The sequence below is a fragment of the Boleophthalmus pectinirostris genome, unplaced genomic scaffold (assembly GCF_026225935.1).
Source record: "Boleophthalmus pectinirostris isolate CB_2022bp ecotype Guang Dong unplaced genomic scaffold, ASM2622593v1 HiC_scaffold_19, whole genome shotgun sequence".
Lineage (NCBI taxonomy): Eukaryota > Metazoa > Chordata > Actinopteri > Gobiiformes > Gobiidae > Boleophthalmus > Boleophthalmus pectinirostris.
In genome coordinates, this window is record NW_026571140.1 from 30,170,710 (window position 1) to 30,198,067 (window position 27,358).

At 37.2% G+C, this 27,358-nt stretch overlaps 2 protein-coding genes across 2 annotated transcripts in view; one reads left to right on the plus strand and one right to left on the minus strand.

Annotated features, from left to right (window-relative positions):
• Window positions 1-246: 246 nt before the first annotated feature.
• ramac (RNA guanine-7 methyltransferase activating subunit) lies at window positions 247-3,954 on the minus strand. Its single transcript, XM_020939031.2, has 3 exons — window positions 3,860-3,954; window positions 3,494-3,682; window positions 247-1,320 (listed from the first exon to the last, which is right to left on the minus strand). Exons 2-3 carry the CDS (start codon window positions 3,679-3,681, stop codon window positions 1,035-1,037), a joined length of 474 nt encoding a protein of 157 aa, XP_020794690.1. The 5' UTR covers window position 3,682; window positions 3,860-3,954; the 3' UTR covers window positions 247-1,034.
• A 511-nt stretch (window positions 3,955-4,465) lies between these two features.
• Window positions 4,466-27,358, plus strand: part of homer2 (homer scaffold protein 2) — a 69,895-nt gene continuing 47,002 nt past the window's right edge. Inside the window, exons 1-2 of the mRNA XM_055154958.1 lie at window positions 4,466-4,592; window positions 4,671-4,877. Coding sequence (XP_055010933.1) covers window positions 4,873-4,877 — 5 coding nt within the window. The 5' untranslated portion in view covers window positions 4,466-4,592; window positions 4,671-4,872. The remainder of the gene's footprint in view (window positions 4,593-4,670; window positions 4,878-27,358) is intronic.

Below are 27,358 nucleotides of genomic sequence, written 5' to 3' on the forward strand. Positions count from 1 at the left end.
ATTGGTCTTGTTTGTATATAAAGTCTACTATAGTGTATTGTCTCCAAATAAATAATATAAGACTCACTTGTATTGGATCCTAGCATATGCTAGGTATATTTTCTTTTTCTGTTAAGTTAAAAAATGTAGAGAATTAATCAGACTTTGCTCTGCCAACACTTTAAATAAACAATGCACTTTTTAACGTCAACAGTAAAATGTGATACCATAATAAATGTGAAAAATGGAAAACACAAAGAATAACAATTTGTATGAAAATATGTGTTTATTGAGTTCTGATGAATTAATTCCTACAATATGTCAGAAAAATATGGTCATCTTCAGTTAATTCATTGCCGTCGTACACGTCATACAGCAGTTTTACAAAAACAAACACAAGAAAAAAAAAAAGACGTAACTGAAATACAAATCAGTTAGAGTCGACATAGGTTTCCTCAAAAAATATGTTAAAAGTAGCATTAATACGCCTTCCCATACCCAAATCACTAGCCATTTCAGTGCAGTTGTGTTGTATTTTAAGATGGCCCTAAACGTAGCTGACAAAAATGGGGAAAAAAATTGAATTCTGTCCATTTTAAAACCTGGGAAACAAGAAAAGCATCAATTTATATGTCACATTTGGAGTAACTCCTTCAGGCTTTCTCAGCCTGATTTGAAAAATTTAATTCTCCACTTAGTGGAAACATTTTTAAATGTGAGTTATGTGGGAAATAGCTGTTTTGACTAATGTTTTGACTAATGTTCCTACACCTTTATATTTTTCTGCCTCTGCTATAAGCACTGAGAATAATAAAAGGTTCTGTTTCATCCCTACTCATTCGAGATTCATAGAACTGTAGTTGCATTTATAACGTTTTATCCTCTTGCTTTAAAATCACACACAGGCTGAGTTTTTGAGTTGATACAGCCAGTCACCCCTTCTAACACTGAGGCATATGTAAAAAGATATGATTCAACTATTGTGCATTTCCATACATCTATAATTTCAATACAAGTTTAATGTCCTTATAAATACTGAGAAAACCTGAGAGGCATTAGTAGCGGTCGTACTGTGGTCTCTGGCTGTAAACCTGATTGGAGCTTTGAGGGTGGGACTGATAACCTCCACGGTACTCCCTTGCTCTGTCTCGGTCTCTGTCCCAGGACCTTTCTGCACCTCTGTGGGGCGACCGGTCCCTGTCTCGATCCCTGCCGTAGGACCTGTCTCTATCGCGGTCGTGCCACTGCTGCCCCCGGTGCTCCGCTCTCCAGCCACGCTCTCCGCCATAATCTCTGCCCCCTCCCCAACCACGACCTCCGTACGCCCGCCGGTCCTGGTACCTAAAAAAAACAAATTCAAACATTTAACATTTCAATTGGATACTGCATCTAAAAGTACCCATAGGACAAGTGAATTGACAGTGTTCCCCCAGGTTTGACTACCCCAAATTTAAGACTTTTTAAAGACCTTTTTAAGACCACGTAAATGAAAATTAAGACCAACCATTATGTGGGTGAAAAACACCAGATCCAATTCTAATAATGACCAAACAACTACCAGTACTAAATCTAGAATCTAAGAGCCACTGTGGATTAAACCTACGCTCCCCCATGATCCATCCAACGTCTTCCTACACTCTACTGATTGTTTACTCATTGCCGCCGGCGCCAGAAACCAAAGTATTGTTTGTGCATACTCCAAATTAGGCGTTCATTCACATTACATTATTTCACATTGTTGTTTTTTTCCCCTCCCTCCATTTAACATTGCATTGCAGCCCGGTTGAGTATACAAAAAAATAGGCAAATGAAATTTAAGACTATTGTGAAAAAAATAAGACTTGGACAACATATTTTTAAGACTTTTTAAGGCCTTAATTTAGGAACATGAATTTATTTTAAGCCCTTTTTAAGACATTTAAGACCCCGCGGCTGCCCTGATTGATAACTACAGCTAGTCATTTGCCACCTCCTGTCCTATTTTCATCGTAATGTGTCTGTGTGTAACTTTTGATCCTTTTGTGAAATGGAGAATATTCAACATTAAGAATATTTACTGTATTGTGCATGTAGCTTCCAGATGACTGAGTTAAGTCACACCATCATTGTAGAAACCAAAATGTCAATATTACAATATGCTACTTGTATTACTAAACGTTTTCCTGATGGGTCTTCGTGTCTGTGTGAGTGTCTGTGTGAGTGTCTGTGTGAGTGTCTGTGTGAGTGTCTGTGTGAGTGTCTGTGTGAGTGTCTGTGTGAGTGTCTGTGTGAGTGTCTGTGTGAGTGTCTGTGTGAGTGTCTGTGTGAGTGTCTGTGAGAGTGTCTGTGAGAGTGTCTGTGAGAGTGTCTGTGAGAGTGTCTGTGAGAGTGTCTGTGAGAGTGTCTGTGAGAGTGTCTGTGAGAGTGTCTGTGAGAGTGTCTGTGAGAGTGTCTGTGAGAGTGTCTGAGTGTCTGTGAGTGTCTGTGAGTGTCTGTGAGAGTGTCTGTGAGAGTGTCTGTGAGAGTGTCTGTGAGAGTGTCTGTGAGTGTCTGTGAGAGTGTCTGTGAGAGTGTCTGTGAGAGTGTCTGTGTGAGAGTGTGTGAGAGTCTGTGTGAGAGTCTGTGTGAGTCTGTGTGAGAGTCTGTGTGAGTGTCTGTGTGAGTGTCTGTGTGAGTGTCTGTGTGAGTGTCTGTGTGAGTGTCTGTGTGAGTGTCTGTGTGAGTGTCTGTGTGTGTCTGTGTGTGTGAGTCTGTGTGAGTGTCTGTGTGAGAGTCTGTGTGTGAGTCTGTGTGTGAGTCTGTGTGTGAGTCTGTGTGTGAGTCTGTGTGTGAGTCTGTGTGTGTGTCTGTGTGTGTGTCTGTGTTAGTGTGTGTAGCAGTGGGCTACAGTATGTGCTTGGTCATGCGTTTTTAAAATTGAGATAGTCTTGAATATAATTTCATATTGTTTCATATGTGGGTTGCTCAATTAAGATGCTCATTTCTGATTTGGAAGGTTGCTGTTTGATTAAAACTTTTGCACTTAAATACCCCATCTGTCATCTCGTATATGCGCGTGTGCGTGCGGGCGGGGGAAGGGGGGGTCGGTTTTCGAATAATATTCGAATAGCTGTCATTGATTTTCGAAAAGTGTTTTTGCCAAATATTCACATCCCTAGTCTGTGTGAGTCTGTGTGAGTCTGTGTGTGTCTGTGTGTGAGCCTGTGTGTGAGCCTGTGTGTGAGCCTGTGTGAGAGCCTGTGTGTGAGCCTATGTGTGTGAGCCTGTGTGTGTGTGTCTGTGTGTGAGCCTCTGTGTGTGTGTCTGTGTGTGAGCCTGTGTGTCTGTGTGTCTGTGAGTCTGTGTGAGAGCCTGTGTGAGAGCCTGTGTGAGAGCCTGTGTGAGAGCCTGTGTGAGAGCCTGTGTGAGAGCCTGTGTGAGAGCCTGTGTGAGAGCCTGTGTGAGAGCCTGTGTGAGAGCCTGTGTGAGAGCCTGTGTGAGTGTCTAAACAGTTGTGCCCCAGAGCTGTTCATGTATGAATGATTCAGGAGCGCACCTGTTGTCCCTGCCTCTGTGGTTTCCTCCACCGCGGCCCCTCCAGTTTTCCACAATGGGAGGCGGGTCGGGCGGTCGTTTCAAGTATTCCTGATACTCGCGGTCTTCTGAGGTAAACCTGTGTGCGAACAACTTCTCGTAGTCCTCAGGATCCTCCGCTGTCTCATCCTTCTTTGTGGTTTCAGCCATACTATAACAACATCTTGATTAGCAGCTGGAGTTACAATGAACGAATAAGCAGCTCTCATGTGAGTTAGAGACAGCTTGAGGAACGGTTAAAACACATACACGACGCTAAATCAGACTATTATACACAACATTACAAACAGCATAGCAACGAAACAAGAAACGATCGAAGAAATCTTACCTGAAATTCACGAAATGAATACAAATTTACGACCTCAAAAGCAAAACTAAACAAACAAGCTCACTCTGCTTGTCCGTTGACGGAAATGCTCCCCCGGAAACGCGGCGGAAAGTTTTATGGTTCCTAGTAACGCACACTTTGCAAACCTTGCCTACCCATAGAAATATCTGTCAAAAAAATAAAAAAAATAAAAATAATAAAAATAATAATTACAAATAATAACAGCAATAACATATTAGGTGAAGTATTAATGCTTGTTTTAACAAATAAAAACTACAATAATTACGCTTATTTGGCAGTGCTGGACCCGTCGCTATGGTTACATCCACTCCGTTATTTGATTATTCCCCCTCCCATGGCAAAAAATAGTAAAACATTTCCACTTGCTGTACAAAAATCTCCATGTTTATCAATTAAAGCAAAGGTTTTATTTTTATTATATGCTTTTTGTGTAAACTTTATATCTTTCAGGTCGCTGTCAACGCTACCGCAAAGCCCACACAACCAAAGTGTGGGCGGCTCGTGGGTCCGGCAGATGCAGCGTGCGCGAGCAGGTGGAAGCCGCTCCGTGTCGCTACTGTCTCCATTCACTCCGCGCAATCCCATCGGGGAGGACCGAGCAAACTACACCGAGCAGCGAGGACACTTGACAGGCACGTATCAACTTAATTACTCGGCGACTGCGTGGAGAACATTACGGATAATCTCACCGCGTTAGCTCGCCGTGAAGGAGGTAAAACTTCTTGAGTTTGACAAGCCGGTGAATGTAGTTTACGAAGTGATCTCATATTACGCACTTGTCTGTTGGCAGTAAGCGAGCGAAAGAAAGAAACAGACCCCGTGAAGAAGGAGTGAAAACGCTAAGAAGAAAAAGAAGCTTGCTGCACAGGGAATGAACTCATTGGAGAGCTAGATAATTATCCGTGGACTTTGCTTTTTGACAGTTTTTCAATAAGTAGGATTCTTCTCTGCAGCGGTATTTTTCTAAGGAGTTGTTCCTCAAGTCCACGGCAATGGGGTGAGTATATGGAGAAAGCGCTGCTGCTGTCATTCCTATTGCCTATTATCATGACACCTGCACAGTACCCTATAAATATAGCAAAAATACCTTCCCAAATCCGAAATACACCATTTAGGTATGATATTCTTGTCATTTTTTTACCGCTTTCCCTTGGCATGGCTTGCTTGTACGCGCTACGAGCAGAGGATCCCCCCCAATATAGGCTGCTCTATTTATGGATCAGTAGCATATTGAAGGATTTTTTCCAGGATTTCTCATTGACTTTCCAGTGGCAACCTTCCTAATATTAAGCAAAATCAATTCAGTGTGTCACCAGCTTTCAGTTTAATTTTTGGGTAGTGATTTTTTAGTACTGATCTAGTTGCCAGGTTCAATATCAGTCTGCCTCTTTCCCCAATCTACCCAGGACACTTCTGGCATTATATTGTCCACATTGCTGAAGCTGTTTACAGGGAGAAGCATTATTTTGCCTCTATGGTGTGAATGTTCAGTGCCTCATTGTCACTGTTATGCAATCACCAACCCTATTCACATCTATTTGTTGTGGAGACATTTCCAGGCTGAGCTATGTAAAACCACCTCTTTTTTCCAGCGCTCTTTAATAATCCATGAAAACTCTAGTATGCCACGCCAAGCAGCAGACATGCCCAATAAACATTACCTTGGGAGAATAGGCTATAGCAATAATATTTTTAGGTGTAGTTGCTCAGTGCCAACCTTGTAGTTTCCATGTGCTACATTTTTCCAAAGTGTGTAACAAACCAGTCTAGCAATACAGACTCCTCTAGAAATTGGCAGAGTGGTGGAGCAGGTTTGGAGAGGAAAAGAAACTCGTATATGTGTGAGTTTGCGTGGCCAAGCAACTACCAGGGTAAGGTCACACCTACAGCAATGGCATGGCAGCTGGTTTGTTTCTAGTTTCACTCCATGACAGTTTTTAGTTTCACTTGAATGTTCGCCACACAGTTTAATTTACACACTTAATTTATAATGCTGCGGCTGCCCATGTTATACTTATCCTAATTTTTTCAGAAAAGTTTCTAAAGGGTTTTTAACAACATAATTGTCCGAGAAAGGAGCACCCATATGGAGCTCAACAGTGACTGCCAACCCCCTGGTCCCAGAAGTAAATTTCTCATTAATTTTTCCCATAGACTAAACTAAACAACACTTTCAAATAAATAAATGAATAAAAAATAAATAAATAAATAAATAAGGGTTTGATTGCTTGCTCAGGGCTTATCAAGTATATGGTAACTACAAGACCTATCATTTTATTTAAAGTCTGTTTCATTTTAAATATGCGTTTTGGACTTAAAACAACTGTATTGCAGATATTAGCTTCCTCCATGCCTTTGAACTTAATATTTTTATTTTTTAGTAAGTCTATGGGGAAAAATGAGTGGAAAATGGATTTCCGGACCCGAGTGGACTTCAAAGGGGGCAAGACTGTTATATAGACATAGTTTTTAGTCGTTTTGAGAAATGATTTAAAGTTGCACTTTGTAAATTTTCTTTTGGGAGCAGTTCACGACTTTCTTGGTTTCGTGGAGATATTGCTTTGCTTGGATTGTTCAACATGCCATAACACATATTTTGCATTTATTCAAGGTATTTATCAAAAATACCTTGACAAACAGTGTTCTTTCTGAGAGCGGGTGTGCATCCTCACAGATCTGATTTTGCCTAAGGGCATCACTGCTTGTCTCCATGGAGATATAAGTTTATTGTCATTTTGTAAAACATAGAGCCAAAGTCCAAAATAACACCCTCTAACAGAAAAGTTACATTTAAGGAAGTTTTACAGATTTATTGGACTTTTATATAATACAAAACCCTGCTACTGTTGCCTGACTATAGTAATTGTTTAACATTTTCGAAACTATAAGCCTACGCAGTAAAAAATGAATATGAATGAAAAATGAATAAAAAATGAATAGATTAATAGGGAATCTAAAGCCCCTAGTAAGTACTTATTCATGATTTTAAGTGTCAGAAAAACTACTCTGAAAAGTACTATTTCTTTAAAACACACATATAACTGAGCACTCCCCACCTCTGATTCAAACACATGGATTTATTAACCAACTCCATTTCGCATGTCAGTTACATGGGCACTCAATTACGCGGCAAACAGATCATTATGTAAGCCGCCTGCTCTAAGTGATCCGTCAATAGTGAGTTTCATTGATCGCACGGTGACTATATTATTTCCTTTCTCTGTCCCGTTGTCTGTGTTCTGACATCTTGACCCAGAGCTGCTCCTCTCAGATCCTGCGTTTCCCTTTGAGACTAATTGAAAAGAGGATTCAGTGAAGGAGAGGTCACAAGTTTAAAGCTGGAGTTTGTCTTTGCACATTTTCTCTCAGATAGAATCTCTCTGTATCATATAATTGTATTATTTTTCCACCCTTGGGATTTAGTTGTGATGAAGTGTGCAGTGGAGTTCCCAGTTTAATCAGATACTTGCTGTCAGATCATTCACAGTTGTGTGGATTTGAAATTGATGCTTTAGTTGGAGGCAAAGAGTGTTCTAGTTTAGCTTATTTTTGAAGTTTGTGTGAAAAGCTGCAAACAACTTTTATGCATTTGAAATATCAGTGGTCTGTAATATTTTTTTATGGTTCACAGTTTTCAAGTATAGAAGTGCCTATTATTAACACCATAAAACAATTTGAATATTAAACATTCCCCAAAGAAAGTCACTATCTCATTAAGTTATCACTGAATAGTAGGGGTGTAACAACATCCAAGTCTCACGATATGATAATGTCACGGTACAAACCTTACAATCACTATTTGTGGATCACTATTTTGTGGAGGCTCAAAATTGTGGATATGCTACTTTTTCCTCTTAAAATGCCTTGACAAGACCTAACCCAAAGAACTAAGACTTAAAAGTGCTTAGAACTGTTATTTCTTCATGTAGTCTACACTGAAATGGAGCAAAGGGTCATGGTCGATGTAGTTCCCTCTGTCTTTTTTTTAGCTATTGCTGCAGCATAACTCTTAATTTAAGCAAAGAGACTTGTAATTCGATATATTGTGATGGTCCACAATATTATTGTGAGAACTTTGACGATACGATATCACGATATTTCGGTTATTGTTACATCCCTACTGAATAGTCATCCACTGCTCCTGACAGTTTGCTCCAGTTGCACTGAGGCATGGGTCAACTACAGAGGACAAATTTCCTTACAATATTATGTCCCATCACCCTAACAAAAATATAACATAATCATATTTATATTTCGGCCTCAAGGTCTCACTAACTAGTATAGTTTTAATTCCAAGCCACTTACTCAATATTAGTATTAAAATGGTTGAAGTATTAAAATAAAAGTGCACTTGGTAACTTGTCTAGTGGTTGGTGTGCCACATTTTTGTCTCCATGAAGATGTAATTACTGGAATTTTCCACAGCATGACGATGAACATCAATGTTGAATATTTATTAAATTGCAGGTGTTTGTAATTGCTCAAAAATAACATGCGTTTCTACTACAAACTGAGTTCCTCTTCCACACGTCTGATCTGGAACATGGCTCGGTGCATCGCCTGCTTGTCTCTGTGGAGATCGATAAGCTTAATGCCATACTGTGAAATATCCAAGCAAAGGAATAACCTCTCTATGGAGACAAGCTGGTGGCGGATCCCTCCCTCACCAGAAAAGTCACATAATGCACCTTTAATTACAGATATTATTGCATACATATTATAAATATTTTTGCCACGGGGAATATGAAAATACATTACAATATATCCTCAAATAAATGACAAAAGTAAACGTCCACATTCACTTGGTGTCTGTAGAAATAGCAAAGTAATTGGTCTAGACTTGACCAATTCCCCACTTCTATTGATTTTACAAGAGGCTTAGCTCTGATTATAATATGAAGAAAGTGCCAGTTATTTTCATTACCTCTTCAGATCTGTGTCTCATCCTGTCTTTGTACGATAATCACTTAATACATCTCATAATAGCTCTTACCACTTTCATGCTGATTGCAGACAGTACATTAGCAGCGACAGTGGGGCATGCTGGGAGAGAGTCTAACGCAGGGATCTATGGAGCTTAACCCAGGCTGACCGGGGATGGACCGCTAAGGGCTTAGAGCTCATTGATTAGCCCAGTGACATGTGACAGGACAGTGGCACTCTGAGCTGCCCCACAGACCAACATAACAGGGGGTATAAGCCTGTCCTCATGTTCAGGGATTTGTACATGCGCGTGTAAAAAAGCAAAAAGGTTGAAGGTGAACTGCGTAGCTTCAGGTTGAGGGACTACAGAGATGATATTGTTTTGTCTGTAAAGTTCCACAGTATTGTATTAAACTTATATAATTAATTTATTCAATTAAGAGTGTTTTATTGCTTAAAAATACCTTGCATTCTGACTGTGAGTGGGGTCACCTCTTCACAGATCTCACCTGTAAATTGACCTGGTGCATCTCATGTTTGTCTATGGAGATCGATAAGTTTAATGCCATACTTTAAACACTGCAGGGGAACCTATAACATCTCTATGGAAACAAGCAACAATGTGGGCTCTCTACCAGAAAAGTTACATAGTTTTAGCCAGGCTGGTGCGACCTAGGGCTTCTGCTCAATTTCATTTCTCTCCAGCGACTACATCAGGAATCGGAATACACTAGACAGTTTGCAAGAACCCCGGAAGTTGTAGACTGCACACTGGCCAGTCAGAAAAGAGCTGTGAAGTCATGACGTCAAACTCAAGCGCCTGTCTGGGTCCCTTTTGTGGTACAGCACAACAGTAAACAAAGCGGTCAAGATTGATGTAGACGAAGCCTTACACTCTGTGTTGGCAACAATTCCTGAGATCGAGGATTTAAAGCTGGAACAAAGAGAACGTTTTGTGAATTTAATCAAGGGGAAAAATGTTATTGCTCTTCTTCCTACGGAATTTGGGAAAAGCTTAATATACCAGTTTGCCCCATTAGCAGCACTTTACATACACCACAACCAAATAGCAGTGATTGGTGAAATTAAAAAAAAGTACCCGCCTACTGTTGAGCGTACGAATCCTAATGTTGCAAGGTCAGACAGTTTCTACAAAGTGAAACTGGCTGATGAATCAGGCTAACATAGTTTACCTTTTAAGTTAGGAATCTCATCTAAATATTATTTCAACAATTGTTATTAGAAGGTTTGATTTAAAGTTGTGTGCTCAATCAAAAATACAAAAAATATGTTATATAAAGTGTTAAATATATATTCAGTCACTTTTTAGTTTCAAATAATTATGTTAAATTTGACTCAAATAATCATGATTAAGATTTGTTCCATACAGCCCTAGTTAGATGTGATGAACCAGGACATGGGCACCAGTTTGTAGGAATTTCTAATAATGTTTTGTCAGTTATAATGAGGTAAGTTTGACTTTGCAGAGTCCTTAACACAGACTATAGCAGGACCAGGAGGTTTGAGCCTGAGCGGGGGCTGTAAAGGTGAAAGGGGGGGAGTCCAGGCAGGTTTTAAAACAGGAGTTAAGGAAAAGGACAGACTGAAGCCGGTGGGACGTCCCTGCAGCAGATGGAGCAGACCTGGGAGCCCATCTGCCCCCCTGCCTCCCCCCTCCTGCACCTCCTCCTTATGTCCAGAGCTTAAGGTGGGCTTTGGAGTATAATACCGCTGTATAAAAATGCAGTTTGAGATATTGAATTGGTTCTATTTGACTACCCAAAATAATAACGTGTGCTGTGGAGTTCCCAGTTTAATCAGATACTTGCTGTTTGATCATTCACAGTTGTGCGGATTTGAAATTGGTGCTTTAGTTGGAGGCAAAGAGTGTTCTAGTTCATCCTATTTCTGAAGTTTATGTGAAAAGCTGCAAACAACAACTTTCAGGCATTTGAAATATCAGCAATGGTCTGTACTATTATAAGGTTGCTATATAAAAATGCAGTTTGAGATATTGAATTTGGCTGAAATCAAAAGACTAAACCAGGCCTATCTGTGGTTTTCTAAGTGATGAAAAATTACCACTGTAGCCATAGCATTATTAACAATTCAAAACAAATTATTATAACTTTTTAATGGCGAAAAGGCGTCTGTTAATGTGAAACCCATCAATTGAAAAGGTTTAAGATTAAACCTGAACTAAACCGTGGCATTAAACCAGATTTTGAATAAGAATAAGAAGATCATATAACACATTTATTTTGTCAGCGTGATTTTTAAAGGACGATATAACATTATTGCAGTTTAGTCTTCCAAAATGTTTATTATTTTGCATTGCCAATATCTCAGTTATGGAAAAATGACCATATGTAATGTATTTTGAACCTTTATTCTGAATACTACAGCTCTATGTTGGAGGTTTCCCCCCGCTGAGGTTGCTGGTTTGACTCTGGCCCACTGCCCCCTATGCGCTCTCATCTGTGACTGTCTAATTAGCTACTGGTGTAATAATGAGCTCTGATGACAGATAATAACGATAATTAAATAGATGAATGGATTTGTGAAATTGTAACAATATAGATTATAGGGAGTCAAATTTAGAAATACTTATTGACCCTCACATGCTGTTGCTTTCTTTTTGCTTTAGAAATATTGGCAGTAAAATTTCATTAAAAATCATGCTTTTTTTCTTAATATTATAAAAAAATTTATTGTTTTAGTTTACCTTAGCATATCTAGGCTTTTTTTTCACACTAGATGCCCTTCCTCGAGATGCATACAGGGCATACCACAGGGTTGACACAACACTGTGATATTTCCTGTATGTTGCCCTACCCTGGTGAATGTTTTGAAATGTGACGTAACTTTTTAATTCCTTAAAATCATGCGGGTAACATGTCACCTCCAGAAAGTTACGCGCTGTTGCTTTAAATGTCCAGTATTGCACTTGATTCTTGTTAGTCATGTTATAATGTTGTTACCTGATTGGAAACATACCTGGAGTTCTGTTTTGTTTCACTCACCCATGTTTGAGTAATCCTGAATTATTAAACTGTCTACATCTCCAAAGCTCAAAATGCTCTGTTCCACCTTGTGATGTCACAAAGCAGTAGTTCTCAAGTTAACAGCTACCTTTTTGTCTTTTGTTTAATAAAGAATGAAAATTCCAGGTCTTAAAACATCCAAATCATTACAATGAATGTATATGGAGTTTAAAAACACAATAGAGCACATGACATCACAAGGTGGAACAGAGTGTTTTCTGAATGAGAGGGTTTGTGTGTTCCACATGAGAACGAAACAAAACAAAACTCTGTGTATGTTTTTGATGAAGAAACAACATTAAAATATACATCAGTAAAAAGTGTAATATGGGCCCTTTAAATGTAGGTTTGGGGTTATTGTTTTAAAGATAATCCTGTGCATTATTCCGCTCGTGCACATTTTCTGCCTCACAGCAAACATGAAATCTCAGGTGGTGCATGTTTGAGCTCCTTCTGCACGCTCTACTCTTTCATGCAAACCTAATACTCTGCTCACTCATCAGGTGAACGGGCACTTAACCTGACCCCAGCTCACAGGCAACACCAACCAAGCCTGACCTATTCATTTTAATATAAGTACTCTCAGTAAGGGAGAAGGCGGACTATAATTACGCCTTTTTGCTGTTACTGTTTTTATAAGTGAGGTGACTTCGCCATTTTGATTTATTTTAAAGACACACTGTGCAACTTTTCTGCATTAAACAAATATATCTAGTATTTATTCATTTACAAATGTTTTTATTTCTCAAAACTACCACAAAGACACGGATTCTTACTGTGAGCTGGCCCACATCTCCACAGATCTGACCTGTAATTTGGCCCGGTGATGTGGCCTGTGACTTTTCTAGCATAAGGCCTGTCACCTTGTCTCCTTGGAGATTTTATTGCTTTGTCTGAAATGTTACACGGAATAGCTTTAAACATATTAATGCCCATAGAAACAAGCAGATTATGGAGAATATATGTTTTAATATCTATTTTCTGAGCTATAAAATAACTTTTTGAATCAGTGTATGTTAAATGAACAATAAAAGCAAGATAATCTCCATGGTCAGTCCACTGCAAACGTTACATAGTGCACCTTAAATTGTGAGATAGGACTAGATCAAGATAGCCACTATAGAGGTTAATAGAGTGATTTTCTGGAGTGAAATAGTGTATTTGGCTCTATGTATTTCCTCCTGTACAATAGGATCCACTGGTCTGGTCCAAACTAAACATTGCGAGATGGGGTCAGTGCTTTGGTGGAGGTCAGTGCTGTTGTTGATGGCAGATTGCAGGTACAGTAAGGAAGATTCTGGTAGTTTTCTGCTTCAAGAAACATCAGTAATAGTCAAAAAATAATAAGCCCTTGAAACTGCCTTTTTATTCAGTGAAATAATGAAATAATTTCCTTTTGATTGTATTACTCCTTTTTATTGTATTACTTAAGTCCATTGTATCTTGTGTGAATTGGTGATGGAGAGAGGAGTGGGCGCATGCTGTCAGACTTCCTCCATTTTTGTGTGAATGTGAGGAGAGCTGAGCCTGTGTCAGCTCCTTTTGAACAGATTTAAATTCACTGTATGTGTCAAAGCTCTTATGTAATGACAAATGAATGAAGTCTCACTGATTATCTACGCCTCCTGCATCAGACAGGCTGTAGACAGGAGGCGGGAGCAGTGGAAAGTCTTAAATGACCTCTTTAAATAATACAAATGACTGGATTCAAATATTTAGTTGGTGCTTTGTGTGAATGATTAGCTGTTTGTATTTCAGTTCAACCATGTTTATTTTACACTTATATAGTAACCTTATCTCAAGATATAGGAAGCACCCTCTTAAGCAAGCATGATCAAGGTTAAGATTATTTGTTGATTCAATTTGTTCAAGTCACAATAAAAAAAAAAGTTTTGTAGTTTTCAGAGAAAAAAAAATCAATAAAATGTATTTAAAGTATTACTGTACAGGCACAGTATTGCTAGATTTGAGGTTTGTTATTAAATCCATTATTTATCTTGATTTTGATTTCATGCTCTTATTCTCCTGCTGTTCTTGAACTTTGTGTTGCAACACTATAATTCCCTTGTGGGACAAATAGAGGTTTATCTTATCTTATATTGTCTTTATCTGTCTGTTTATGTCACATTAACTTATTTATTTTCTTTCATCATTCATATAATTTGATTCCATAAAACTGGTCACATATGAGGAATGGTAATAATTGGACTATAGCTTTAAGGATTTTTTTTTGTTTTGTTTGGTCATGGTGTTGATAGTTGTGAATAAATTGTGATCTTTCCTCTCACAACAATTTGATATTATGATAGCAGCACTCGAAGGCACAAAAAAAAATAAATAAATAAATAAATTCACATGCGTGCGTCTTCAGGCTCAGACACAGGAAGAAGCTGGTTAACCCTAAAGTATTAAGAATAATACACAGGACACAGAAGAGACATGCTTTTATTAAAATTCAAATCATGCTTTCTGTAATTATGAGAAACATAGTGTGCTTGTGGGACAAGATCAAGTATAATTGTTTTGAGGACTTGCAAATTTAGAATATTAGTCAATCTTCATCACAGAAAAATCATCACAAAGTTCTGATAACAAAAGAAAAATCTGCAGTGTAGTATTCAGATTGCATTGTTTAATTCCTGTAAATTTTAGTGTTTAATGGTCCTATAATATGTTATTTATTTATTTTATCTGATCTGATCTGATCTGATCCGACCCGACCCCCATTCTTCCTGGGGTCCAACTTAACGTCTAATTTACAATAAAATGTTCCAATATAATAACTATAAATGTTTACACATTATAAACATTAACCAGGACTGAAATGTTATTTTCAGATCTGTTATAATGTTGTTTCCTCATCAAAAATATACCATGGGTTGTGTTTTGTTTCATTCACATGTTTAACATACAAATCCTGCATATTTAGACTGAGTTCTTTTCTCAAACAGAAAACACTCTGTTCCACCTTGTGATGTCATTGGATAATATAGGAAGTGCTTGACTGTGTTTTTAAACACCATACACCTTCACTAGAATCATTTGGATAATTTCAACCCTGAAATTGCCAATCTTTACTAAATTAAAGGTAAAAGGTAGCTTTTAAGGTGGGTTACTTAAGGGTCACTCAGACACATGTGAAAGAAAGAAAACACAACTCCGAGTCTGTTTGTGAGGACATAACAACATTTTGACTTGGGTTAAAACTCTCAATAACACATTTTTCCCCACCTATAATATAGGACCTTTAATTTTACAGTCCTTTCATATTTGGCTATCAGTTCTTCTTCGGGCAGTGTGAGTCTTCTCTGTGGGTGTCTGTGAACTCGTACAATAGGTAATTTGCTGAAATATAAATTGCTACGACTAAAATAAATGTGAGTCACTTTATTGTCTGCTGGTATTAGTGCTGTGACTAATTGGCTGTTGGTGTCTCCCACCTTTTGAATAAAGCAGCTGTAATATGCAGCCACCTGCTTTAGCAGTAAGTGAAGTAGTTTACTGAATTGAAAAAGACTTTAACAAGATTCAGATAAGAAAGTGGAATAGATTTTAAGATTCAAGAAATTGTTTTTCTTTGTCATGGTCTTGGATATGGTTTGAAAGAATTACTGTCAAAGTGAACACTAGTCGATAACAATCAGTGGACCAGATTTAAACAGATTTGGAGTACACCCACATTCGTACACACACCACATCAAATTGGACTAAACTGGGACTCAAGCTAGAACTGAACCAGAACTGAACCAGGACTGAACCAGGACTGAACCAGGACTGATCCAGGACCCAACCAGGACTCAACCAGGACTAGAGCAGAGCAAAGCCAAGTATACATGAGGATTAGGACTCAAATAAAAACATTCTTATTAATTTATAACAAACTAAGTAATAAGTTATAAAATGTGAATAATGTAAACAAATGAAATAGGACAATATTTATCTTACTTTTAGTTTAGTCTTATGTATTGTCTCTTTTAAGTTATCTGTTTCTATGCCATGTTGACTCTGCAGTTTGAATTTCTTGCATCTTTATACAATGTACTTTTACACTTCAAACTGCAAACAAACTGAAATGAATTTACACCCCAAGAGGTACATGGGTTATGACAAACATCCACACACAAAAGTTCTTCTGACCATGAAAACTGCTGAGGTTAGCGATTCCATTGATGCCATATTTCGCCCTGAAAATCACCCGGGCGCTGCGTCTGAGTGGAGTAGTGGTAGTTGTTTTTTTGCCCCTGGGGTTTTATAGAGAGAAGCGCGTCTGTGAACAGGCCACTGACCCTGCGCGCCCCCCTGGCACAGAGCCTGGCACAGAGCTGGAGTGTGCAGCTAATGAGGAGATACTATTGGAGACACACACTCATTCATACCACTGCCCCGGGCCCCACTCTGCCCTGTAGTAGAGATGTGCAGTTTGATCAGTGCTGTTTACTCCTCTGTGTACAAGTATTAAGGGTTTTGTACCAACTGTCATTTTATCCTCTGTTAGGGGAGGCAGGCACTGGGAAAAGGTGGTTGTGGTTCAATTATAAAAATAAAAAACGTAACATTCTAAAATAAATAGCTTCTGTGTTTTATATTATACCAGCTTATCAATGAATGTCATGTAAACTAAAGAAATAACCTCTCTGTGGAGACCAAAAAAGCTGCACAGTGCAATTTTAATAGTTGTTATAGTTTCTTAGAACTATCAAAAATCACAACGATACTAAGAAATGTGTACCTATAAAATAAGGCTGAGCAATTAATTGAAATTTGATCACGATTTCAATTTTGATTTGTGTGTCAAACGATTTCCAAACTCATATAATCAAGTTGAAACGATTAAAGCTTAACAAAGTTTATTTTTTGGGGATATTTTCTTATATAAATAAGTATATCTATTAGGGATGTAACAATAACCAAAATATCATGATATAATATCATCAACGATCTCACACTAACATCGTGGACCATCACATTATATCGAATTGCAAGTCTCTTTGCTTAAATTAAGGTTATTGTTACATCCCTAATCGTGAGCCTCCCCACCATGTGAGCTTTCATACGATATCGCAATAAATATTGTACCATGAGGTTCCTACCCTGACGATATCGTATCGACTTGGATATCGTTACACCCCTAATATCTATTTTATTTTTTAAATATAGAGATTGTAGAACAGCTGGATATATAGTTTATTTTGGATACATGCTTTATTTCATATTCAAAGTATATTTTATTCATTTTTTTGTTTTATACATTGCAAAACTGCTCTAAGGTAATATTTGGACTGTATATTTATTTTCAACTTGAAAGTTTTGCGTAAATTAACAATAACAAACTTTTTTTTTTTTTTGAGAGAGAGACAGAGAGAATTGCTGAATAAATGCATCGTTTGAATAACCGTGATTTCAGCATTGACCAAAATAAACGTGATAATTTTTTTTTTTTTTTACCATTTTTTCCATGTCCCATTGTTCATAAGAAGTTGTCAGACTAAAACTGTTTTTAAATTTGTATTTCTAGAAGAGATTACTTTCTTGTCATCCTGTCACAACCAGACAAGTGTCATATTAGAGATGTGATTGAAGTGTCTTGCTGAAGGACACAACAACAGTATGTGCTTAGAACAATTCAGGTTCAAGTTGAAAGCAACAGATTTGAGAATTCCTCTTTCAAATGTTCCATGATGTCCAACTCCATGCACAACTTACAAGGCATCTGATCCTATAAACTGCTTCTCGTTTCCTGCTTGTAGATGCAGAAATCTTATATAATCCTGCTCTCCCATTGTAGTATCATGTAGTACAGTATAGTAGTGTATAGTATAGTATAGAAGTATAGTACTGTATAGGTTTCCACATCTCTCTGCCATCTCAAACATGCACCTGCAGCTCGAGCACATTTTGTTTTACCTAAAGTCTGTGTGACAGGTTCAGTCTCTGTAACGCGATGTTCACTTTTGGAAGAACGAGAGGAATGCGGTGTGTCTTATTTGTGTAGCTACTGAAAAGGCAGTTTTGTGATTGATGGGTCATCTTTGTGTTTCATTAGCTTAATGTTGAGCTCATCACCCTTTGACCCCAGTGCTTTGGGTGTTAGCGTTACCCTTAGAATTAGCGATGTCCTTGTAGCGTGTAAAAAATTATCTGATTTAGATGGATGGGTTTGTTTAGGGAGAATGAGCCTGCAGTGGATTCCTCAACTGTGGAATGTGAACCAGGCTGGTTTCGCATGAGTTTTCTCTCTCTCTCTATTTCTCTATCTCGTTTCATCACTCTCTATCTCTTTATCTCTCTCTATCTTTTTATTTCTCTCTCTCTGAAGGTATTGTAATCAAAGTTAATCAATGAACAATAGTGAAACTTCAAAGCCTGCGTCTGTTATCTGATACTTATGCTGGTACGGGTTAATACATCCGCTGTAAACAAGGATAGATACATGACAGTGCTTTTGTCAAAATGAATTTTAATTGGAGTAGTAGTGTTGTTTATAAAATTAATTCATTCAAGTAATTACAGTCAAAATGTATTGTGTAAGTTAATATGATAAGTAGGGATGTAACAATAACCGAAATATTGTGATATTGTATCGTGAAAGCTCTCACAATAATATCGTGGACCATTACAATATATCAAATTACAAGTCTCTTTGCTTAAATGAGCTAAAAAAAAGACAGAGGGAACTACATAGACCATGATCCTTTGCTTCATTTCAGTGCAAACTACATGAAGAAATAACAGTTCTAAGCACTTTTAAGTCTTAGTTCTTTGGATTAAGTCTTGTCAAGGCATTTTAAGAGGAAAAAGTAGCATATTAACAGTTTTGTTACCCTGCATAAAATATTGCAATAAATATCGTACCAGGAGATGTATATTGTGGAAATATTGCGTAAATATCGTAAGAGATTTGGATATTGTTACATCCCTAATCATCCCTAAGCGTGAGCCTTCCCATCATATCGTGAGCTTTCCCACAATATAATAATAGTACAATAATAAATATTGTACTGTGCGGTTCATACCGTGACAATATCGTATTGTGAGACTTGGATATCGTTACCCCACTAATTATAATGTATTAAGAATTTGTTATGTAGTTAGAGCTGCACGATCTTGGACATAAGTCTAATTGTGATTTTACAGAGAAGTACAAGTTGTGATTAACATCATATTTGCAATTTATGTTTAAAAAGTATGATTTTGAGTCCATATTTAAACAACTTGATGTATGACTGGATAAATTAGTACAAGAATCCTACAGACAGATAATGCCATACTGTGGAATATTCATGGCAAAGCAATAACCTCTCCATGGAGCCCAGGAAAGCTACATAGTGCTGTATCCTCAGTTTTGGTTGTAGTTTTTGACCTTCTTACAGTTTTTACATTGTATTCTTTGGGGAAAACCTTTGTGGGTTGCAGGGGACTTGACGCATTGCAGTATTCATGCTTTGCCTGGGCTTGATTTCCGTCAAATTTAAAATATTTTTCATTGACAAAGGTTTTCGCTGGCACGGTCAAAATCAGAAGTAAACTCTTTTGTATGTTAATTATTACCAATGAATGTTTGCCACTAATTTCTACAAGCTTAATCAAAATGAACTCCTTTGAATATTTTCTTTATTCAATAACAAACCAATATATAAACGAGAACATTAGAGTTGAGTGTTTAATGTTTGATAGCAGCTGGGAGGCTTTCTTTGACTGACAGATGAATCTCAGATTAATTACACAGTGGAAGGGCATCTGACGTATAACATTCACATAAAAAAAAGGTCTAAAATTGTCAAATGACTCTAGGCTGTCAGAGTTGTATGTTGTAAAACTAGTTTGAATTCACCCATAGTTGTAGATCTCAAGAATAATTTATGTAACTGGTCATTACCCTTCCTTCATCTGTCTTCACATTAATAAACTGCAGATAGACGACTGTTTACAGACATAACAAACCCCGCGCTCGTCTCAACAGCTTTCAGCACATCGTTAAAGGTGCTTGACTCTAACTGGCCTCAGGAGATCACACAAACTGAACCTGTGAATTATTTAGCGGATAAAGAGAGGAGGGGTACAAATACAAAACACTCCAGTCACTATAGGACAGGTCGTGGTTTACTGCCTAAATACTCCCCAAATGTGGTCTACTTTTCTCTCCCAAAACATCAATCAAACTAATGCGTTTTATCTTCCCAAAGGCGATTGTATGTGTTTCCAGTGGCCTTTAGCAGCCTCAGTAAAGGTCGTGTGGATAAGCGCGCTCTGATCGTTTTAATGGCTCATGTTGTTCCCAAAAGCAGATGACGAATGAGATTAGGATTAAAAATGAATGGCGAGTTTGTAAATCTTTAATAATTTCAGCGTAATCCACAGGAGAATAAGCGCTATATTAGCTTCAGAGAGAAACTAGCCTGTCTGTCAAACGTTATTGAAATCGATGAAAGTGGGTGGTGGGTTTGCTAATGTAACTGCTGTATTGTTTCATTCGCTGCACTCACTGCCCCATTACACTTTGAATAAATTGTTATCCCACTGACTGCTGTACTGTGAGCAGCTAATAATCCTTCAGCTCATTAGGAACAGCAGTCATTCACTCAGGAAGATTTTATTAATATTAAGAGTGTATTCTTGCTTGTTTTGAATGATAAAAGTATAATAAAATGCTCCAATTTACTAATTAGCCACTACTGCTACTGCTTATTATTACTACTTCTACCTATTATCAGATTTAGTACTACTACTTTTTATTAGCATAATAATCATGTTTCTACACTTTTATTATAAACAACATCCAGTAAAATCTCTCACTAACCTTCCAATACTGCCCCTACTGCTAAGTGCTGCTACTACTACTTCTACTACCACTTAACACTACCACCTACTACTACTACTACTACTACTACTACTACTACTACTACTACCTACTACTACTACTACTACTACTACTACTACTACTACTACTACTACTACTACTACTACTACCTACTACTACTACTACTACTACTGCTACTACCACCTACTACTACTACTACTACTACTACTACTACTACTACTACTACTACTACTACTACTGCTACTACCTACTACTACCACCTACTACTACGTACTACTACTACTACTACTACTACTACTACTACTACTACTACTACTACCTACTACTACTACTACTACTACTACTACTACTACTGCTACTACCACCTACTACTACTACTACTACTACTACTACTACTACTACTACTACTACTACTACTACTACTACTACTACTACTACTACTACTACTACTACTACTACTACTACTACTACCACCTACTACTACTACTACTACTACTACTACTACTACTACTACTACTACTGACTACTACCACCTACTACTACTACTACTATGACTACCACCTACTACTACAACTTCTACTATGACTACGACTACTACTATTACTTCTACTATGACTACGACTACTACTATTACTATTGCTATTACTACTACTGCTACCATTACTACTATTACTACCACTCCTACCAACTACTACTACTACTACTACTACTACTACTACTACTACTATTACTATTGCTACTACTACAACTACTACTATTACTACTGCTACTATTATTACTACTACTACTACTACTACTACTATTACTATTACTTCTACTTCTACTACTTCTACTACTTCTACTACTTCTACTACTACTACTACTACTACTACTACTACTACTACTACTACTACTACTACTACTACTACTACTACTTCTACTACTACTACTACTACTACTACTACTTCTACTACTCTCTACTACTACTACTACTTCTACTACTACTTCTACTACTACTACTTCTACTGCTACTAGTACTACTACTACTACTACTACTACTATTACTGCTGCTACTACTACTGCTGCTACTACAGTACATAGCTTTGACTGTCCTTATTGTGGCCTCCCCTTTGAGCTCATAACCTGCTCTAAATGTGAAATGGTTTTCCTTTTGCATGAGTGAGTCTGCGCTGGACCGAGTGCAGTGTCAGCGTATGCCCACATCACCCAGGACACTGCAGACCTCCACATTTTTACACAACGCAGAAAAATGCCTGATATAACAATAATTTTGAAGAGGTAACCATGTATTGAAGCATGGACAACTTGAATAGACCTGTCACGATAACAAATTTTGAAGTATAATATATTGGAGAGGAAAATATAGACAGTAGATGATAATATAGAGTGCAATTTTGCCACTGCCACGATAAACCAAAAACAATAATTTTGCCCCCCAAAAAAACTATTCCTTATGTACAGTATTGTTAATGAACATGGGCTGCAATAAATAAATGAAACTCTTAATGAGTCGTAGAAGTTATTTATTCAATCCTCCACAGCTCATATCTTCTGAAAAGTACAAAAAAAACAACAAAAACTTCCCGCTAGTCCAAAGAAAAAGTACCCATGATAAAAACTGACCCCATCGTTCCGTGTTTCATATATTGAACGATAAGTCAGTATAGTAATTATCGTGACAGGCCTAAATATGAACCTGAAATAACTGCAATCTTTCAACCAACTGAACAGAGAAATGAACTCACAACGTTCTTGCTTTGGGTCACTATCCGCCATTAAAAGTAAATTTCTAACTTTTTTGGTAGAGGGTCCGTCAGATGCTTCTCTCCACAGAAACATAATTGCTTTGTCTGTAATGTTTCACAGTATGACAGTAAACCTTTCTGTCATCATGTAGTCCAAACCAGACCCAGTTACAGGTCAGATCTGTGGAGAGGCGACCCCGCTCACAGTCAGAATGCCTGTTTTTATAGGTATTTTTAAGCTGTAAAACCACTTGTAATTGTAAGTTAGAACTGTTTAATGTCATACTGGTAGAGCAATGACATATCCATAGAAACAAGCAGGTAACGGACACTCAACCAAAAAGTTACTTAATGCACCCTTTAAACCTTGAATCCCCTAATCAGTAAAACTAGTATCAAAATGCATAAAAAAAAATCAAAAAATTCAGAGGACATGAATGGATTTAGAATGATCTTGTTCTTTATTATTACTACACGATAACACAAGTATATAAACCTACTTTTTATATTGTGTGTTTTGTCATTGTTATTGAAATCAGTATTAAAGATGAATTGTGTAACTTCTAAGGTGGAGGGTCCACTACTTGCTCGCCTCTATGGAGATGTTATTTCTTTGCCTGGAATGTTCCACAGTAGGACATTAAACCCTTGCATTTGTTCCATTACATTTGTTTTATGGCTCAAAATTACTTTAAAAACATAAATTCTTACCATGTGCAGGCTTGCTTTTCCATAGAGCTGACCATTAAACTGTCTCCATTGTGATTTATTATTTCCAAACTGTGGAATAATCAAGGCAAAACAGTAATATCTCCATGGAGACAAGCAAGTGGTGCACCCTCCACCAGAAAAGTGCACAATACATCAAGTATCAAGCCGTTTTGAAATTTTATTCGTGCTGCTATTTCCTTCAAACTTCCCCTTTGCCAGAAAGCATTGTCAGAATTATTGCTTGCTGTTGACAAAATGAAAAGACATTGCATAAAATCTTTCTCAGACACTCTAAAACGCCTCCATCACTCGAGTGTACATGTTCTCACGCTCTCATCTGTTCCTCTCTCCCTTGTGGACACTACACTTAATTACTCTTCATCTCGTGCACAGTTCTGACGCCCGAGCTCACCTTTTATAATGAAACTCTGCTGGTGCTGCGAGGTCTATTACCGTGAAAGCAGCGTACAACATATAGTGATTTTACACTTATATGAAACAGGTCCTCAATTGAAAATCTTCATCACTTACACTGATGTGATTGCAGTCTCCATTTATTTATAGTGTGAGATTCTTTGTCTTTACTTGAAGGTAATAACGATAAAAATTGACAATTCCTATAAGGTTTACTAGGCAAGGCAAGACAAGTTTATTTGCATAGCGCAATTCATACACCAGTGCTTTACAGAATAAGAAATACATTAAAATTACAAAACAAACAAATTATAACATAAATAATCATCATAAAATTAACCTTTAAAAAGAAGAGAGAAGAGTACAGAGTAAATACTCCCTGCTTGTTTACATGGAGTTAATGCTCCATAATACAACCATAAACTTATCTATCTTACATTTGTTCTCTTACAGATCTTTGATTTTAAAAAAAACAAAACAAAAATGCATTATTACTAGAGGTGTAACGATATCCAAGTCTTACGATATGATATCATCACAGTATGAACCTCATGGTGTGATATTTATTCCGATGTCGTGGGAAAGGTCATGATATAGTGGGGAGGCTCATGATCACGATGTAACAAAATCCAAATCTCTTACGATATTTACGCTATATTTTCACGATATACATCTGACAGTTCGATATTTATTGCAATATGTTGTAGAGGGCAACAAAATTGTTAATATGCTACATTTTCATCTTAAAATGCCTTGACAAGAACTTAAAAGTGCTTAGAACTGTTATTTCTTCATGTAGTTTGCACTGAAATGGAGCAAAGGGTCATGGTCTGTGTAGTTCCCTCTGTCTTTTTTTTAGCTATTGCTGCACCATATCTCTTAATTTAAGCAAAGAGACTTGTAATTTGATATATTGTGATGGTCCACAATATTATTGTGAGAACTTTGATGATACGATATCACAATATTTTGGTTATTGTTACATCCCTAATTATTACAGTGAGTGGGGTTGCCTCTCCACAGATCTGGCTTGCAACTTGGCCTGGAGGCTTCACCATCTTGACTCCATGGAGATAGATAGGAGGAGATTAAGTTTAATGTCACAGTGTGGAACATGCATGCAAAGTAAAATTATCTAAACAGAACCTGCAAGTCAGTGCATCTTTACTACAATATTGCCTCCAGGTGACAAAAATACTTTACTGAGTTTGTGCAAATTTACAAAAATAGTATATTGTCAGAGGAATATGTGATTTTGTTAAAGATGACTTTACTATAAATATGTATGCTTCAAACTGACACTCCCCGATTGTTAATGTTACTACTGGAGAATGCAGTAGAGTCAGTGAAAAATAGTCGTCACTGTTTACGAGTGAAAAGTGAAAGTCTTTTTAAACCTATGACCACAATTGACTCTATTTAAGCTGTCACACACTGGAGCCTCAAATTACACAACATGAGGAAAAATACAGCAGATTTAAACCAAACAGTTAAGCTGAAATTTCTGCTACCTGTTTTACTGCTCGTGCTTTTGTAATGCCACTATATATAAATAAGTTATAGGTCACTCAAAGGTCTTATGTGCAAATTGATTCTTGTGAGCTTTAAGCCATGTTTGAATGCTGTTGCCTCTTCGAAAACCCAGAGTAGTGTTTTGTTTCATTCACACAGACTTGAGTAATCTTTTATTATTAGTGTGTCTGCATCTCCAAACCTCAATACCATATGCTCTGTTCCAACTTGTGATGTCATGTAGTGGTAGTTTTCAAGTTAACAGCTACCTTTTTACCTTTAATTCATTAGAGATTAGAAGCTCCAAGGCTTAAATTGTCCAAGTGATTCTAGTTAAAGTGTATGGAGCACTTCTGTATTACCACGTGGCGTCACAAGAAGGAACAGAGGATTTTGAGCTTTGAAGATGTAGACATACTAATAATAAAGGATTACTCAGACATCTGTGAATGAAACAAAACACAACTCTGGGTATGTTTTCAAAGAGGTAACAGCATTTTCCTTTTAGAGAGAAGAAGTCAGCCTAAATATTCAGGGTTTGTGTTAAACGTGTGAATGAAACAAAACACAAAGACTAAAGACTTTTTTCAAAGACAGGTGCTTCGCAAGAGATTTTTTTGGGGTCGCCTTGGCTTGTCATGATCTGCATGCAGGTTGAAGACATGTTTTTTTTAATAATTTCTAATCTTTTTGTGATTACTTTATTGACTGTTTTTGTTCCAGTATTGCTGGTTCAATTGAAAGTTGAAAAGAAAAAGAAATGGGCTAAAATTAATGTCCAAATAGGGGACTTATGTATCCTTCCATTGCTGGTTCAATTACTGTTTTTCATTGTTCAAAACTTGAGTAATACTAACTGTTCAGAGAGGCACGATCACTCAGTCATAATAAAATATCCTCATTAATGTTCAATAATGGTCAACTTTTATTTTGTGATTTACGAATATTGTCCATTGACTTGCGTCGCAAAGCTTTGTGACTTTTAAAATATGGATCCCCTGAAAAAAGTTTGGTAAACACTGAACTTTTAAACTCTTTAGTAGTTAGTCGTAGTCTTTATAAAGTGTGGCAGATGTTTATTTCACAGACTACAGCTCATATTTTATCATAGGTGTAATATTACAAAAATGAAAAAAAATCTCTGCTAGTGCAAATAAACAGTAGATGTGAATTATGACATATTATGATATTTATTTAGCCTGAAAAACTAATATTCCACCCTGTGCTTGTGTCCCCTACGGCAGAGAGGGGCTATCGCAGACGTGCTAATAACTGCAGGATGTTGTGAGGATTTGGGGTTTGTGTTACATTATCACCTGTCAGTCTGTGTCAGAGCCTCGGAGCTACCGTATGTTCAAAACTACGGGTCATAATAAGCAAAGGAGAGGGCAACGTGGATATAAATTACATTATTAGGAGACATCTGGGCAGGTTGTCAGTGTCACTAGGGTTTCTTGTCACACTTGTCCGAGTAAATCTTTGGAGTAAAAATATAGAGAGGCTGGCTGCAGGATGTTGTAAGGATTGCGTTACGTTATCACCTGTCTCTCTGTCTATCTGTGTGTGTGGGGGTCCTGGACGTCACAGAGACAGCTTCATAAACACATCAGACTCGAGGGGTTGAAAGAGGATACAAAAATGGTTTCTACATTGACTGGTTTTTAAAATTTGTCAACTAATTATTTTTGGTTATAAGGATGTGTAAGGACAACACACTTTTTCCTCATATCAGTCAAGCTCAGTATTTTGATTCGATTTATATTAGTCATATTTAACACAACTAAAATAGAGGTCAATATTTACTGAACATAAACAATACTTTCTACTTACTATAATACTTTAATAATTTAACTCAATGTCAAATTTCTCCTTACAAATAGGGGTGTGCAAAAATATTGAAATATCGTATAGTTTAATGTGATGATACAGTATCGATATCGTGAGCTGCTGTATCGATATATCAGCAAGAGTATTTTTTTATATAGTTTACTAAATTATTTTATTACAGCCCTACAGTTTTGTTGTTTGTTAGAGGAAGGAAGCTCATTTATGCGACACATTTGACATTTTGATGATTAAAATGGGTGAGTTTCATATTCACTTTGCACAAGAAGTGGTTCAACAAAGACTTTCAGTAGCACAGACATGATTTATCCTTTATTTTTATTGAATCGTATCGTATTCAATATATAATTTTGAATCTTATCGAATAGAAAGCTCACTGTATTACGATATGTGTCGTCTTGTGGCCAATGTATCGAGATATGTATTCTATCGCCAAATTCTGAATGATACCCAGCTCTACTTACAA